Here is a 16,634-nt window from a genome sequence, read left to right as displayed (position 1 = left end):
AGAAGTTTCCTAAAAACTCAAACTAGGGATTTTAAGCCTTTATATATAGTCTGGCTAGAGCAGCAGCAGTTGTGGATGCAGGAAGGATCTTGGCTCGGTGGGACCGACTCCTTGCAAAGCCAATTTTCTCTCTCTTGGAACTAATGCTGGATTGTGTATGTCGCTAACTGTCAAACTATTCCCCCCCCCCCTTTCATGCAATCCAAGTATTCCAACATTTTTTCCAAATCCTCATTATGATCCCAAGTGCCTGTGTTGCCTTGGGACTTTTGTGTGAGTAGATAAATGTTCAACAACACATCCCTCTCCCATCTGTCTAGCAGGCTCCACATCTGTGGCTCTTGGAGAAAGAAACGGTTCCATGTCCACATGGTCCTTGGCCTCCCAACATTGCTTCCAAGGCTTACAGCAGTTCATGCTGGCTTCAGATGTTGCATCTTTGGTCGACAGAAGCAACATATATAGTATATTTAAAGAATCACTTATTTTCTCCCTTGCTTTTCTGTAAATGGTTGCAGCTTATAGAAGGGAAACTAGGAACAGTGTGTGACATTTGATGCTGACTGGAAGGTGGGGGAAGAGATGAAACATCGAGAATAAAAACTAGGAAGAAGGAGATCTAGTTGCTTTTGAGCCAATTTACAGAGTAAATTAATCAGCTTGTGGAATCTCCTTCTTCAGGGTGGGTGTTGATCATGGGCTTATGCCAATTAATTTAAGGCCATTACACATTTTAAATTGCTCATTGACTAGTATTAAGGGATTGTCCTAACGGAAACACAAAACAGATAGTAGCAAAACAAAACAAAAGCATCTTAACAATTAGCCAGCTGGCCGTCGAGGGGATATTTGCATATGGATTAACTTACGCCAAGAATTAAAAGAAAAAAAATCAGAGCCCAAATGCTTTTATGCATCCGATTTGATTGTGCAAACTGCTTCCCCATGAACTAAGCCTGTATCACCATCACTAGTCCTGGGACTGCTAGCAGATGACATCAGTCAACCTAACACCAGGCCAGGGACAGGAAGCAGAGCCTAGCAGTTTCAGGTGGGTTTAGGTGTAAAGTCCAGTTCAGAAGCTACAATCTCTACAGTATATACAGCTTTAAGAAAATAAAATGACTGGTAAATGAGAACTCAGCCTTACATTTCTGAAAATTGGCCTAAACAAAACCTGTCCAAGCTCCAGGGTCTTTCTTCTGGTTAAATGGCAATCCTTACTCCCCCCGTCATACAACTAGAAGATGGGGGGTAAGCCAGTGAGAGTACAAAACTGCTCCTGGATGCCCTTATTTCAGCTCTGGCCATGAGAGAGGAGTATCTTTTGTATGCTGTAAAAGGGAATAGCAGCAAACTGCCTGCCTCTCTAGAGAGGCTGATATGCCTGTAAAAAGGAGGAATAAAGTTGGATTTCCAACTATGTTTGGATCCATTTCCTCCTCCTTTGCTCTGGGCTTTACAAGGCTGGTATTTATTATTATTATTATTATGAAAAATCTACCACTAGTCACCTAGTTTGGAGCCCATTGTGTTAATAAAAAACAGGCAGAGAGTTCATTAATTGCTGGAACTACTTGTTCTTCCCAAAAGCTGTAAATTGTTGTTGTTTTTTAATCATAAAAGGACATAGCAGTCCAGGGAATAACTTGCACGTTAGGCACATGTCCCTTATTTTACTAAGATATCCTTGATCCTAGAACTTTACCCTTCACCAAACTGGTGACCTCCAGATGTTTTAGATTACACCACTCCTATCAGCCCTAGTCAGCATGGCCATGTCAACATCTGGAGAGCACCTGGTTGGCAAAGCAAGTTCAGAGTTTCGCCAAATATCATGGTTGTTTTGTATATCAGATACTACAGCTTCAAAATACACCCTATTCTGGATATTTTGATCAGGCAAAATAGGATTTGGCAAGAGGATTGGCGGGGGGGGGGGAGGACAAGACACACAGACAATAAAAGATTAAATCCCATCTCTTGTTCCAAACCAAAACCATAGCTGAATCACATGTATTGCTTTCAGTCCCACGGCTTGAAACATTTTAAATTTGTCCACATCGTTGCGACTGCAATAAATTAGTTATAAATGGGTTTCGCAACAGCTGTCTGCTTTTAACTCTGTGAAATCCATCATTATCATCTGTTGCAAAGTGGATGGATACGTGGTTTGAGCCTGTTGTTGAAGGGCATACGGTGGCCAAGAGTTATGGTCAAGAAGGCACTTAACCTGGACATTGCTTTTAAGAGTTTAAAATCATTTTTTAAAGAATGGTTGCAAAACCTGAAGTTTACTGTTGCTGAAATCCAAAGCTCTCACCTGTCAGCCAGTATATCCCACTCAGAAATGGAGGTACAGAAAACCTGTATTGGCAGCTCTTCTCCCTGCTTCAACAATATGAAATGACAGAATGTGTCTTATTGTATTGGGCTGCTGGCACAAGGCTTATGTGAAACTGCAAGGATGCTGCTTTGCCTGGTCTGCTGCTCTCTGTGATTTTTTTAAAATACATTTTTACATGTACGTTCTACCTGTCCTTCAAGGAACTCAAGATGGTGTGCATAGCTCTTGCCTACTTTATCTTCACAACAAGCCTATGAGGTAGGTTAGGCTGAGGTGGTGTGTGACTGGCCCAATATTACACAGTGAGCTTTATGAATGCATTGGGATTTGGTCTCCCTGCCCATAACTCACAAACAGCTATGTGCACCATCCCCAAAACATGCTTAATTATTCTATACTCAAGAGAACTGTGTGCAAGTCAGGCTGCTAAGGTGTGCATAAGTACAGTAAGTCCTGCACCAGCAGCTGGTATTTCTAGGAGGCCGGGAGAAGAGACTGACCATCATTCTCCAATGAGTGGGCACATTGTCTCTCATTTACCCCTTTGATATAGGGAGAATGCAAAGGCACACTGCTTTATCAAGTATAAACTGTTTTCTATCCTAGAACAATCAACTCTGAAACATACACATTTGAAGACCTTGTGATAGGTTTTAAGTTAATTATCTAAACCTGGTCACCTTGATCCAGTTATGAATATGTGTTGCGGGTCATGGCGTTCAAAAACGAGAGCACTGTTTAGTCAGGCACTGGCTCCATCTCTTTGGGACTAGTGGGCTGAGGAGGGAACTATAGGCAGTTTAAGCCAAGGTGCTACAAACACCACAATCCAGGTGCTTCCAGGTTTAAAGAATCAACTGATTCCCCAAACCAACCCTGTGTCACTACCTGTTCAAAAATTCCCAGTTGTACTACACTCTCTCAGACATGGAGGTTTGTTGCTGAGGGAGATACCACTGGCTGTAGACTTTCCATGGGTATCTGGAGGAAACTGCAAAAATAAAGGGACAGGTTTGTTTATGCACCCCTTCAGGGCCTGTCAAATTAGAAAACAGACAGCAGTGTTACTTAAACCTCTTCATTGCAGCAGCTGTCTCAAAGCTTTTCTTGAGCAAACTGAGCAATCTGTTACACATTTTTATTTTACTGAATTAGGCCATTGTGTGCATGATGTGTATGCTTTTTTCCCTGTGCATAGCCAAGAAGTAACATACAGATATAAATAAGAAATAACATGCAGATATAAATACCTCACTACAGACATTTTCTGTTTAACTATTAGCACTTTGAAGGCTTCTGACATGGCAAGAAGCAGGAGCTTTCTGCCAAGAAAGCTTCTAATCACCACCATTTTCTTAATTATGCCAAACCCCACTCACAATGAAAATGTCACATCAGCTCTGGGTCCATTCTTGTTCTGTTTGTTTTCATAAGGCCAAAGTAACCTGCATTAGTTAGCAGGCGTTTGCATCTGATGGGAGCATTCAGTTGCCCTGAATGCATATGATTTTCAATATATTTTCTTTTTTTTCAGTGCAAGCTCTCTACTTCATTTTCTGTAGGCTTATTTTTAAAAATAAGGCAGTAATTTGGTTCTCAGGAGGAAAAAAACCCTCCAACTAAATAACTCATGTGACATGTTGCTAGAAGACAAGCTGGGACCCGATCCACTGGAGTTGCCCAAGGAAAAGTTATGGGCTTCGGTGAAGGCTGGAGTAAGGCTAAGGAAACTAACAATGCTAATTAACAGATAAGCCATCATCCATCAAGGAACTTTTAAACTAAAAGTTGTCATATACTATGATAACTCACCTCTCTCCCCAGAAAAAAGGAATATAACATGCAGCTGCTTTGCAAGGCTGGCATCGCTTACGTTCTCAGACACAATCCTGATCCTGCAATATTGGTGCCAGCAGCAGGTCAGCAATAAATCACACGGAGCAAGTGAACTCTTTATTAGAAGAAACAAGGCTGCTCAGTAGTGCCAGCCCTAAGCAGCACAGGTCTTGCTCCTATGACAGTTGGAACTGAAGGTTCCCAGCTTCCCACAGCTGCCTATGCCTTCTCATCTCCCGCGTCCTTCTCAAGCAATATGAGACTCCGCTGGTGCAGCTGTCTCTGCTCCTCCCACTTCACATCTCTCTCTTACGTACCTACTACATAGGATCTGACAACGGTACAACATAAATGGATCCTTTGTGCCTTTACTGCAGCCAAAAGACTGATATTAATGCACTGGAAAGATAAATCTATGGCCCTCTTCAGTCAATGGATTGAAGATATGACAACACTTGCAATTTATGAACAGATTGCTTACAATCGTAGACTTTGTATCGAGAAGTATGATGATACAGTCGTACCTTGGATCTCAAACATCCTGGCTCCCGAACAATCAAAACCCGGAAATGAGTGTTCCGGTTTTTTAGCATTATTTTGGATGCCAAATGTCCAATGGGGCTTCTGTGGCCAGAAGCTGCGCTTTGGTTTCCGAACGTTTTGGAAGTCGAACAGACTTCCAGAACAGATTTCATTTTGTTCGACTTCCATTCGACTTCCAAGTTACGACTGTATTTGGAATGCGATTATTAAAAAAAAGTAGGTTATAAATAACCATATATGTATTGGGATGATAATAACACTTATATACCCATATACTAGACAAACATATATGTGGAATTGTATTTGTTTGGGATATAATAAACCTAGGTTGGTTTTTTTTACTTTTTTATCTTTATGAACTTTTGATTTACTTTATTTTGTTATACACACACACACACACACACACACACACACACACACACAGTGGTGCCTCGCAAGACAAAAAGAATCCGTTCCGTGATTCTCTTCGTCTAGCGGTTTTTTCGTCTTGCGAAGCAAGCCCATTGACGGATTAGAGGATTAGCGCTATTAGCGGCTTCTCAGCTTATCGGATCAGCTGATAAGCGGCTTAGAAAAAGGGGGGGAGGGAAAAAACCCTGCAGGAACTCGCAAGACATTTTCGTCTTGCGAAGCAAGCCCATAGGAGATTCGTTTTGCGAAGCACCTCCAAAACGGAAAACTCTTTCGTCTAGCGAGTTTTCCGTCTTGCGAGGCATTCGTCTTGCGGGGCACCACTGTATATAAAATATGTGTGCACACATACAGCATAAGAAGCAAGCAGCATTATGCTTCAGTTTATAGTCAGCCAGCAGCCTTGTGTACAACACTGACCAGCAATTTTAAGAAACCAACAAAATGCAGTGCAGTTCTGAAGGACTCAGTTTGCCATTTTGATTTGAAGTGGCATCCAACGTTAACCAAATGGACAAAAACCTGCTCTTCAGTCTTGGGAGGAGCCATTCAAACTTGGTTACAATTATCTTAAGAGGTCTCCAAATGTACAGCGAACAACTTCCCAAAATATACAGTAGATGGCCTTCTCCCACATTCATGTATTTGTCAGTCAAATTTTGAGGAAACACCAGTCATTGAGAGAATCAGAAAAGGGCACAAAAGACACATGGTTTTAGTAGCAGATGGAACCTCTTAAACAAAACAGGCAGTAGATCATATTCTTAAGCCCAAAGTGCAACTGATTTGGTTATCCCAGTCAAATTAAGATGCAAAGCATTTAGCTCTATCACAAAGAAGCTGCAGTAAAAGGACTGGCTGGAATAGCATCAATGGGGTTTTTTTTGCTCAGCTTGCTTAAATCTATAACCTAGAGGTTGCTGTTTAATTACTTGCAATAAATGCCCCTTTCAGGGAATTATAATAGGGCAATTATTAGAGCTTTGGGTGGGAGACATAGGCAAAGTTTGAGGGCACTTCCCCCTCCCACTAAAATGACTCAGCAGCCGTTAACTTAAATGGAAAGAGCATCCTCCAAAATCTGATAACCTTTAATTATGGTTTGTCCCAGCTGTGCTGAGACTTCAGTACAGTTCTCAAGAGACAGAACCTCATTATTAATTTTTCTGGCTTAGCAAACCAAACTTCTCAAAACGCACATGCGTAAAATGTGTTCCAACAATGGCAAAGTACACATGACCACCCAGGTATTCTTATCTTTTGCTGGCACATGTAACAACAGGGTGCAAGTTATCCATCTTCCATTCTACATGACATAAATCAAAACTGTATTCTGCACACAAGATAAAAGTACACTTTTAAACCATTAAAATAGCACCAGTTTATTTTATTGTCTGTTTCTTTACAGTTTCTCATATTCTTGTTTCATGTCATTTCTTTGAAGAGACACCAATGCCAAACCAAGGAACCAAATGGCAGTGGCACTATGGCAGGCATCCCCAAACTTGGCCTCCCCAGCTGTTTTGGGACTACAATTCCCATCACCCCTAGCTAATAGGACCAGTGGTCAGGGATGATGGGAATTGTAGTCCCAAAATAGCTGGGAGGGCCGAGTTTGGGGATGCCTGCACTAGGGAGTTTGTCTCCATCTGTTGGCAATGCCTAAGAATCCTGGATTAGTGCATACAAGGCTATGCAATAATCTGGCTAATTTGTTCCCTGCTTCAATTGAAGGCCTCCTTGAGGACTAGAGGAAAATCAGGTCCCAGGTTGCAGCAACTGCCTCCTGAGTGCAGCACAGCAGATTGTGCCAGCAAAAAAAACCACCTGGCACTTGTTCAGACACCTTCTGTCCCTAGTTTCCACCTACGTATATGTGAGTTCTATTACGTTTAAATAGAGTGCATAGATAGAGGATAGAGTGGTGACAAAAGCAGTTTCCCAACTTTAGGGAATTTCCTGATCTAGGAAATCCTGGAACTTTTCCAGGATGTGCATCAATGCTATCATGTCACAACAAGTGTCCAACATAAGCACACTTTAAAAAGTCCGGATCTTATGAAAAAAATAATCACATTGACATTTACTCTAGAAGACAGGCATGTGGACCCTGAAAACGTCACACTGGTGTAGAGTCTATTGAAACTAACAAGGCCTCCGCCAGCAGAGTCCTTTAAATAATGGATTTTGTGAAAGAGGAATCTAGATATGAAGTATAACTGCAGCCAACTCTTGTTACTTTGAGAATACCTTGCTACTGTTAAGAGTATAAGATAATCATAAACGGAGTCCTGTTGGATCAGAACCAAAAGATCATCAGCATTCTGTTCCCCAATGTGGCCACATCAGGGGCCTCTTGGAGCCCCATGAGCAGAACACGACTACAACAGTTCTCTCCTGCTCCTATCCTCCAGCAGTTAACCTGAAAGTTGCATGTAGTCATCATGACAAAGAGCCACTCTCTCTCTCTCCATTAATTTGTATCCATTCCTAAAGCGATCTGTCGTTAGTGGCCTTCATCAGCATCTCTTCTTGGCAGTGAAGGTTGTTTGTCAGCTGCCAGCCATTCTGCCCCACAGTAGAGGAACAGAGAGAAAAGTACAAGGTCCTTTCTGGTTGGTTGCCAGGCACAACTACCCCTCCCCTCTCACCGTCTATCAATAGTCAATATAGAAGAGCCTCAAGAGATAGAGGGGGGAAGAGACCCTGTTTAGGAAGCAATTCACTCTGGCATCAGCTGGTCTCAGGCTGGGACTTGGGGAGGGCAGGGAACTTCATGGGCTATCGGGGTAGAGACTCTTTCATTCCCCAAACTTTGTATGAAGAGGAAGAGTCCTGCTGGGATGTTACCTGGCATGGCTTTTCTATTCAGCCATCAAGTGTTGAGAGTGGATTAGTCACATGGCTTGCTGAGGGTGGGCTAGAAAGGCTGGTTGGCCCATCTAGGAGCAGGCTATTGGCTCATGCAACACTCTTGGTGATTGGTTGCGATACGGTAGGCTAGGCCCTTTCCCCCTTCCTAGAATAGGGTTGTCCCCAGGCAGGGGTTGGTTAGATTGGCCCCCGCCGGGGGTGCAGGTCCAGGAGGTACAAAAATTGTGCCTCTTCGCTCTGGCTCCTAGGAGCCTGCCCACCTCTCTGTGAGCTCCCTGGGCTGATCATCTGCTGCCCTGGACAGAAGGACAAGGTGAATAAGCTTCTTGGGGCACTTCGGCAGAGGAATCCAGTAGCTGGACTGTGCAGCAGCTGTGTGGGGCTCCCTCCCCGTTAGCCACTATTAGAAGGGTGAGCGGAGTGCCCAGCTCCTTGCACAACAGCTCCCTCTCTTTTGCCCCTGACATTTGCTTTGGTTCTCCCCACCCCACCCCAGGTGTGCAAGAGGTGAACAGGGGAATGTCAGCTCCTGTTGAGGCTCAAACTCCCATCTCCTGCTTCCCAAACCCGTGCCTTAGGCAATGAGTCACTAGGGCTACTGGAGTAGGTGCCTTCTGGTGTTGAGTGATGTGATGCTGGGAGGCAGGCTGATGACATCCACCCTGATCACTGCAGGTTCTTTGGCAGCCTCTGAATATAGGCAGCATGCAAGTGGTGGTGTAGGCTGCAGTTAGGCTTCTGGGATTGGTACAACTGTGTATGCCACTTTCAATTGTTTTCATATAGATTCTTCTTCTGTATTTACTTCCTCCCCTACTGGGCTGAGCAAACTGGGGGTGCAGTGGCCATTCTGCCAGCAGATCTCTTGATTCAGTGTATGGTAACTATTGGATTGCACAGGTTTTTAAAAAGTCAAACTAGTTCTCTGAACTGTGGCTGGAAATGTATGAAGAGCATTGTGACCAATCTTTGTGCATGCATGCATGCCAATCTTACCATCCCCTCCCAGATTTTGGCTCAGAAAGGTCAACTTTCCTAGAAACGGCCTTCAAGTACTAATCACAAACACTAGAGAGGTTTACAAATAATCCCTTCCAGGTTGGAAAGGTAAAACATATTTCTACTTGCCTTGAAACATAAAAAAAAAATTCTTATGCATATCCAGGTATAGTACAGCAACAGCCCATTTTCAAGAACCATGTACATTACATTTTCTAAAAGGCAACAGTTACAGCTGTTTAAAAAGTTATGTTCTTCAATTTGATCTGTGCTACATTTCACTTGCAAAGGATTTCAAACCACTTGTTTCGACATATAATACTGATGTCACCACTGTGTGAAATATGATATATAATTTTTAAGATCAGCAGAGTCCCTTAATTCTATTATGCTGCAAGAAAAGTCAACCAACCGTTTCTATATGTAAAGTTTATCATGTGCCTTTTTCCCTTTGAAAAAAAAATGCATTTACCTAAGAATTTAAGCTTAATTAATCCCAATTGCACTTCTACTTGATGTTTCATCAGAAATTCACTGGGGCTGTTCAGTTTGCCACGCTGTACTATGTGTTCCAATGTATACCATCCATTTTCTTGAAGAGACGTTTTGTTTTAAAGTACAGCTTTTCTTTGGAAGAATTCAGCCCTCACAGATAGGCAGTCCACAGCTTTTACAATGCTGTTGCTCAAGGTAACCTATTGAATCTTCTCTTGAAAAAGAAACTGACCTTAAGATTTATGTTCACATTAGGAACTGTGCAATTAAGTTAGCCACTCCCAGAAGGATTATCGTACTATGGACAACTATAGCCAACCACGTCAGCTGATTTTCCCGATGCAAAGAGATCATGTAGATGAGCGATGGATACACAAATACAAAGGCCAAGCCGCAAGCTGCTCCAGAATACCTGAGGAGGGGGAAAAAAACCCAAAGTTTGATCTTAACCTTTTTACAGTGCAACCCTTTAGATGTCTGTTTAGAATGTGTGCTTTTATTTAAAATGCATCTCTTGGTTATTGGTGGGGCATAGGAATTTGTTCATTTTTAATTTCTTTTCCCATAATCAGTCCCCACAAGGTCTGAGGGACAGTGGACCGGCCCCCTGCTGAAAAAGTTTGCTGACCCCTGGACTCTGTACCATGTCCGACTGCAGGCAGCCGAATCAGGCTTTTGAAAATTACTGCATGTGGAAAGCTCCTTGCAAGTAGAAAATTAGCACAACAGGGAGTTGGCAAGGACAGAAGCTTCATCCCTCCCTGACTCTCTAATACACTATTTATTTCATGATAGGGAGCATTAAAAGTGGCACCCCCATCCCCCAATGGACTGAAATTGTACAGTTTACTCTAGTACTTAAAAATTCTGCCTTCTCGTTCTACTGCATTTGTCGACAGGACATGATGATTCTTTGTTTTCTTAGGCTTCCCTGAACAAATGCTGACTTTGCCTGCTGCTATTACAAACTTACAATCTGCACTTTGAACAGCAGTCTGTACCTGCCTTCAGGAAGCCATTTGCATGGCATAATGACCAAACGCAAAATGCAGGAGTACCTTATGATTCCTCCTATGTTTGGGTAAAACACAGCCATCGCGACTCCAACTCCTACCATGGCTATATTCAAAACCAGCACGTGTAGGAAACTGCAAGAGAAGAGGAAAATCAAGTCATCTACATTGTGTGTTGCTGCAAGAACAACATTCTTTACTCGCTTCAGTAAGCTTGTGAAAGTCTTTCCATTTCTATGACTCATATGCTAAAGGCAATTAATTTTACCCGCAACAAGCCTGACATCTACTGAAGCCACCGAGTGCCAGATCCTAAAAAGTTCTCTTGAATGCTTGGACTTGCCAGCTCATTCCCAAATAGGGTATGTATGATTTGGCAATTCTTCTGAAAACAATGTAGCTTGTGGAGTATGCAGCACCCCAAGGGTTCGGTGGTGGGTTTTTTGTTTTGTTTTTTTGAACGCAGGTTTTTTTTTAAATATAAAAAAAGCAAAACATGAAAACAATCCCCGCAACTACTCCAAACCCAAAGACTCTAGAACAGAACTCCCACATGAAAAGCAGTGCTTTCGATCCAGGAAATGATTTGAGCTGAGCAAGCAGACTAATGAGTACCAGAGGAAGAATCTTCGGAAGAGTGGAAAGCATTACACTAAATGCATCTACACAAGCAAATCTTGAGCATTTTTTCTTAGATTAAATAAATGTTTGGCTTTTCAAGGTTCATGACTAGGAACAATGTTCATTAAACTAGATCTCTTATGGTACAAATGGGAAGGTTTACTGTACTCCTCTGAATTCTCTAACTGGAAAGATATATTTTTTCTAACTAGAAAGAATTTTCACATTCTCAACAAGACCAATCTCTGAATGCAAGCAAAGCAATGAACTTGTTTAAATACTGATTCAGAAACTTCTAGGAAACCTAGAATGACATGTGCTTAAAAATGGAATGTTTTGATATTTAAATAAAAGATAAAAACCTTTATATATAAAATCTACTAGGTTGCTTCCTAAGTCTCTGCAAATTCAGAACATGAGAAACCTATCCTTTAAAAACCTTTCCTCCCAAGGTGTTAATTTCACTTTTTTTGGAATATTGCAATGTATTAAGACTTAGAAAGAATCAGACTCCCTCCCCTGTTCCCATCTTAAAATGCAAAGGTAGTCTCTGGTTCTTGGGAGGTGGTGTGGAGTAAGCGCAGAGGGAGAGGGGGACATCCTATTGCACTAGCCCTAATCCTTGCAGTAGCACAACTATTTAGATAAATACTGCCCCTACACTCCAACCATAGCACCACATCATTGACTGTGACTGCCTCGAGCAACAGATATTGGGTGCCATGTAAGGGTAGCTAATTATGAGTTACTTATTATGCTACAGTAGGGGACTGGGGCACCTTTAGGATGCCTGGTTGTAAGCATACACTAGGTAGACCTTCGCATTTAGGTTAGGACGTAGAGGAGCCCAAGCCATTAAAGCCTCCATACCCATTAGTCTAAATTGAGTCTGAAGACCATTACAATGCCTGTATAGATGCCAAAACATGGGTGTAATATACTCCAGTTATCCCATCCCCATCAGGAAGTAGACGCTTATATTTGGCATCCGATAAAGCTGAAACGTTTGGACAGTTGACAGACCCCACTTAGGAATCAGACCAGGAACAATGTGTTTCTAAACAAAACTAAATTGTCAGTAATGTGTTACTGAGCAGTGGATAAACTGCTTAATTCTTCCTTAGATATAACTAAGATGGGTTCTGAACTTATTGCCAAATAGGGGTAGTTAAAAAAACTGCATTTTAACTCCAAAATTGCAGTTATCTGCTTTTCATACATCTTTTCTAGAGTTCTGTTGCCAGGAGCTATAAAACAGCAGTTTCCACATCTGCAAGTTCTGGGACTTAAAAGAAAACGTTGGTTCTGAATTGGAAAGACTATGAAAATCAGGGCAGACTGTCCTGCAGGAAGTATGCTGGAGTTCAAAGATGAAGATAGGAAAATGTACTACGGAGTCCATTGCATGACATAACATTGAAGGCAAGCAAATGAAGTCTGAAGATGGGTGCATCGTTTTAAAGCAGACTTGACAGACGGGGTAGGGTAGGACCAAGGACTGTCCCACACTGAACAGCTTCAGTCTCTGAAAGAGGGAACTGCATCTTATTGTACCAGGGAGGTTTAGATGCCAGTCACTTGACACTCTTAAAGTGTCTGAAAGGTGACTCAAAAGCAGCCACTGATAATGTTAAATAGGTACCAGATTACTTCTTTTGAATTCCTGCATAACATGATGCAGCTCCTGGGCTGCAGAAGGATTTCAAGTAGGAAGCTACTATTAGGTAAAGGGACCCCTGGCCGTTAGGTCCAGTCGCGGATGACTCTGGGGTTGCGGCGCGCATCTTGCTTTACTGGCCGAGGCAGCCGGTGTACAGCTTCCGGGTCATGTGGCCAGCATGACTAAGCTGCTTCTGGCGAACCAGAGCAGCATTTACCTTCCCGCCAGAGTGGTACCTATTTATCTACTTGAACTTCATGCTTTCAAACTGCTAGGTTGGCAGGAGCAGGGACCAAGCAACCAAGCAATGGGAGCTCACCCCGTTGTGGGGATTCAAACCGCTGACCTTCTGATCAGTAAGCCCTAGGCTCTGTGGTTTAACCCACAGCGCCACCCGCATCCTGGGCTGCAGACGGATTGCAAGTAGGAAGCTACTATTACTCAATACCAAATGATTGCCTGGACGGATGCAAGTGAGACGCAGCGATGTGTCCAGGAACGGCAGTGATCGTGGTCAGGCAGAAGGCAGATGCATGCAAAGAGAGCTGTCTTTACCTTGGGTAAACATTTCCAAAGAGGTGTCCAAATAGCTGAACTCGTGCCAAGTATCCAAGCAGTGGATACACAGTCACCATCTGGAACAGCAGGAATATTCTTGCCAGAAATGACATGATGTCATTACTGGGGAAGTTGTCTAAAAAGTTCTGACAGAAAAAATGGCTAATAAGATAGCAACAATGAAAGTTATAGTGTGTACCTTCTCCTGCTTCCACAATTATGCAAATGCGGATTTTCTAAATCAACAGCAGTCATTCTCATGTATACAATTTGTACAGGCTATGCTACAATCGTCATCCATATTTGTTAGGTTTCCTGTACTGGAGATGCTTATGCCCCAGCTAAAACCCCCTCTCTCAAACAGAACTCACATACACCCCAAACATAACCCAATTAGTCACAGTAGTTTAGTTCCCTGAATTTAAAAAGTGAATATAAAAAGGTAAAGGTACCCCTGACCATTAGGTCCAGTCGTGGCTGACTCTGGGGTTATGCGCTCATCTCGCTCTATAGGCCGAGGGAGCCGGTGTTTGTCCGCAGACAGCTTCCGGGTCATGTGGCCAGCATGACTAAGCCGCTTCTGGCGAACCAGAGCAGCGCACGGAAACGCCGTTTACCTTCCTGCCGGAGTGGTACCTATTTATCTACTTGCACTTTGATGTGCTTTTGAACTGCTAGGTGGGCAGGAGCTGGGACCGAACAACGGGAGCTCACCCCGACACAGGGATTCGAACCGCGACCTTCTGATCGGCAAGCCCAAGGCTCTGTGGTTTAACCCACAGCGCTACCCGCGTCCCTACACATACACCCCAAACATAACCAAATTAGTCACAGTAGTTTAGTTCCCTGAATTTAAAAAGTGAATATAGAGCCCATACATAAGAAGGTCATAATATCCAGTTACTACCTGGGGCAAATTCTTATACTCCGAGGCCCATAGATGTCCTAGTGGTGTATCATACGCTATGCTAGCAGTACATATGTACTTTTTTTAAAAAAAGTAAAGGACCCCTGGATGGTTAAGTCCAGTCAAAGGCAATTATGGGGTGAGGCACTCATCTTGCTTTTCAGGCCGAAGGAGCTGGCATCTGTCCAGTTTTCTGGGTCATGTGGCTGGCATGACTAAACTGCTAAAGAGGCATATGTAGTGCACTTAGATATGTAGTGGTGTTGCCATTTTAGCTCCCAATACACAAATCAGGATCGAATTAGAAACAGCATATATACATTGACAAAACCATTCCAGTGTATCTTCTTGTATCTTCTCTATACATGCATCGCAATTTCATATGAATAAAAACAAAGTGAAAATTGCAGCTTTATTTTTTTTCTAGATGGCAGGGGAATTCAAATAAATAGCTATTTTGGGGACCATTTGTTTGGCACCGCGAGTGTTACTGAGAATAGGCTGTTCTAACTCAAAACAAGAGGCAAGATCCTTATCTACTGCCTGCTTTGAAATTTCTTGTAAATGTGGTACAAGCCAGGAAGTTATGGTCTTGCTTACACAACAGCAGCCATGCCAAAGCAAACCGACCATTCCTGACCACCTCAGATATTTGTTTGAAACCATACCTATGGATACGGCTAGACCTGTCTTCCGCAACCCTGAATCAGTTTGCCATGCAAACATTTTGGACTACAAGTACCATCATCCTTGGCCACTGGCCATGCTGGCTGGGGCTGATGGGAGCTGGAGTCCAACAATGTCTGGCTAGATTATGCTAACTCCATGCAAGTGAATTTTGGTCCCTTTATTTTCTGCAGGCTACAGACTTCAGGTCTTACACTTGGTTTAGAGGAAGGAAGAGGGATTTTCTTGGCTAAGGCAAATCACATAGTGACTAGCAATAGTCCTCCTATTTTGAACTTCCCCTTAATATTCCCTCTGTTGACTTTTTCATTTTCAGAGACAGTATTGTTTTGGATTCCTGCATTGCAGGCGGTTGGACTAGACAACCCTTGTGGTACCTACCAATTCTATGATTATTTGATTTGTTCCTGGATATGCAGCTGCAGGTGCCCATATAAAACTCGACCTACTGCTAGGAACTCTTGTCTCACTTTAGACAGTGAGCCAGTTTGGACAATCATATCTCACCTGAACAGGCAGAGACATGTAATGAATATTTTGCCCATGCTTGCCTCCCCTTCCCATGAGCCACAATTAAACCAAAGGTTTTAATGTGCCATGCTGTCCCATTTCATCTGAACTGGGAACTTAAACAAACTTCAGACTGTGGTTTAAGTCCCTGGCTTGCCTAGAATGTGGGCTATAATCTGGATTTTTGGCAGGCTAATCAGAGTAAAATATTGAATGTCTGTTCTGAAGTTTGTTCTTGTTGTTTAAAAACCAAAGAAAAAATAACTAAAAAAAGATTTAAAAAGATTGTGGCTTCTCTGAAGCTGGTAACTAACCGCACGCCAGGAAAAGGCTTGTTCATATATCAGCTTCTTAAGCCAAGATGTAATCACCAGAATCAGTTCACAGTTAAAGAAACTAACCCAGTGTTGTTTCCGCACTAACATGTTTTCCCACCAAATGAGTGCAGCCTTAGCTAGACAAACCCAGTGTTGCTTTATGTGTGCCAGTGTCCACAATTCTGGCTTAGTGCCATCAAATGTGTGCAGTGTTTATGCTAGGGAGATTGGAATCAACTGAAAAGAGAGAGGGAACTAAAAAGAACAAGGAAAGCAGCAATATCCATTCTATGCACCTTACAATACTGTCAGTATACAATAAAGTTCCTCCTTACCTGTTCTATGCATTCTTTAGATAATGGTGGAGATGGAAAGGCAGCAAAGATTAATATCCCAACATAGAGGTAAGTTAAACCCACCAGAAAATAGGCAATGGAAAGATCTCTGACCTGCAGTTAAAGAAAACAAAGCGGGGGGGGGGGGGAATCAGCCAAGACAAAACTGCGTAATTTGGCAGAACTTTAGTCATATGAAGCTCCTTTCTCAAATTAACTATCCCCACCACCACCAAAGTTAATGAAAGCATATGATTTGAATATCCCTATTTCCATTCGGGTAAATGAGACCAGACTTATTGTTTTCCATCTTAATTTTAAGTATTATGAGGATACAATGCAATGACGGTACTTTGAGAAAAGAACATTTTCCAGTAATATGTAGAATAGGAACACAGCTCCACAAGAAATGGTAAATGTTAACAGAATAATTAAATCATGATGGGAGGAGTTGTATTGAAGGTAAAAAAAAAAAGTCTGTACTTTTATATTAAACCTATTGGAAGCTGCTTCTAACACTA

The 16,634-nt window shown here is 42.5% G+C and overlaps 1 protein-coding gene across 2 annotated transcripts in view; it reads right to left on the bottom strand.

The window, feature by feature from the left end:
* Positions 1 to 6,503: 6,503 nt before the first annotated feature.
* Positions 6,504 to 16,634, bottom strand: part of SLC38A9 (solute carrier family 38 member 9) — a 44,754-nt gene continuing 34,623 nt past the window's right edge. The window contains exons 12-15 of one of the 2 annotated variants that reach the window (XM_083466039.1): positions 16,114 to 16,227; positions 13,355 to 13,503; positions 10,564 to 10,653; positions 6,504 to 9,917 (exon numbers count right to left, since the gene is read on the bottom strand). In XM_083466039.1, the coding sequence (XP_083322165.1) occupies positions 9,752 to 9,917; positions 10,564 to 10,653; positions 13,355 to 13,503; positions 16,114 to 16,227 (519 nt within the window). In that variant the 3' untranslated portion in view covers positions 6,504 to 9,751. The remainder of the gene's footprint in view (positions 9,918 to 10,563; positions 10,654 to 13,354; positions 13,504 to 16,113; positions 16,228 to 16,634) is intronic. The other variant, XM_083466040.1, reaches the window with a different exon arrangement.

This window comes from Podarcis liolepis, assembly GCF_965112155.1.
Source record: "Podarcis liolepis genome assembly, chromosome: 11".
Lineage (NCBI taxonomy): Eukaryota > Metazoa > Chordata > Lepidosauria > Squamata > Lacertidae > Podarcis > Podarcis liolepis.
This window is presented reverse-complemented; position numbering and strand designations above follow the sequence as displayed.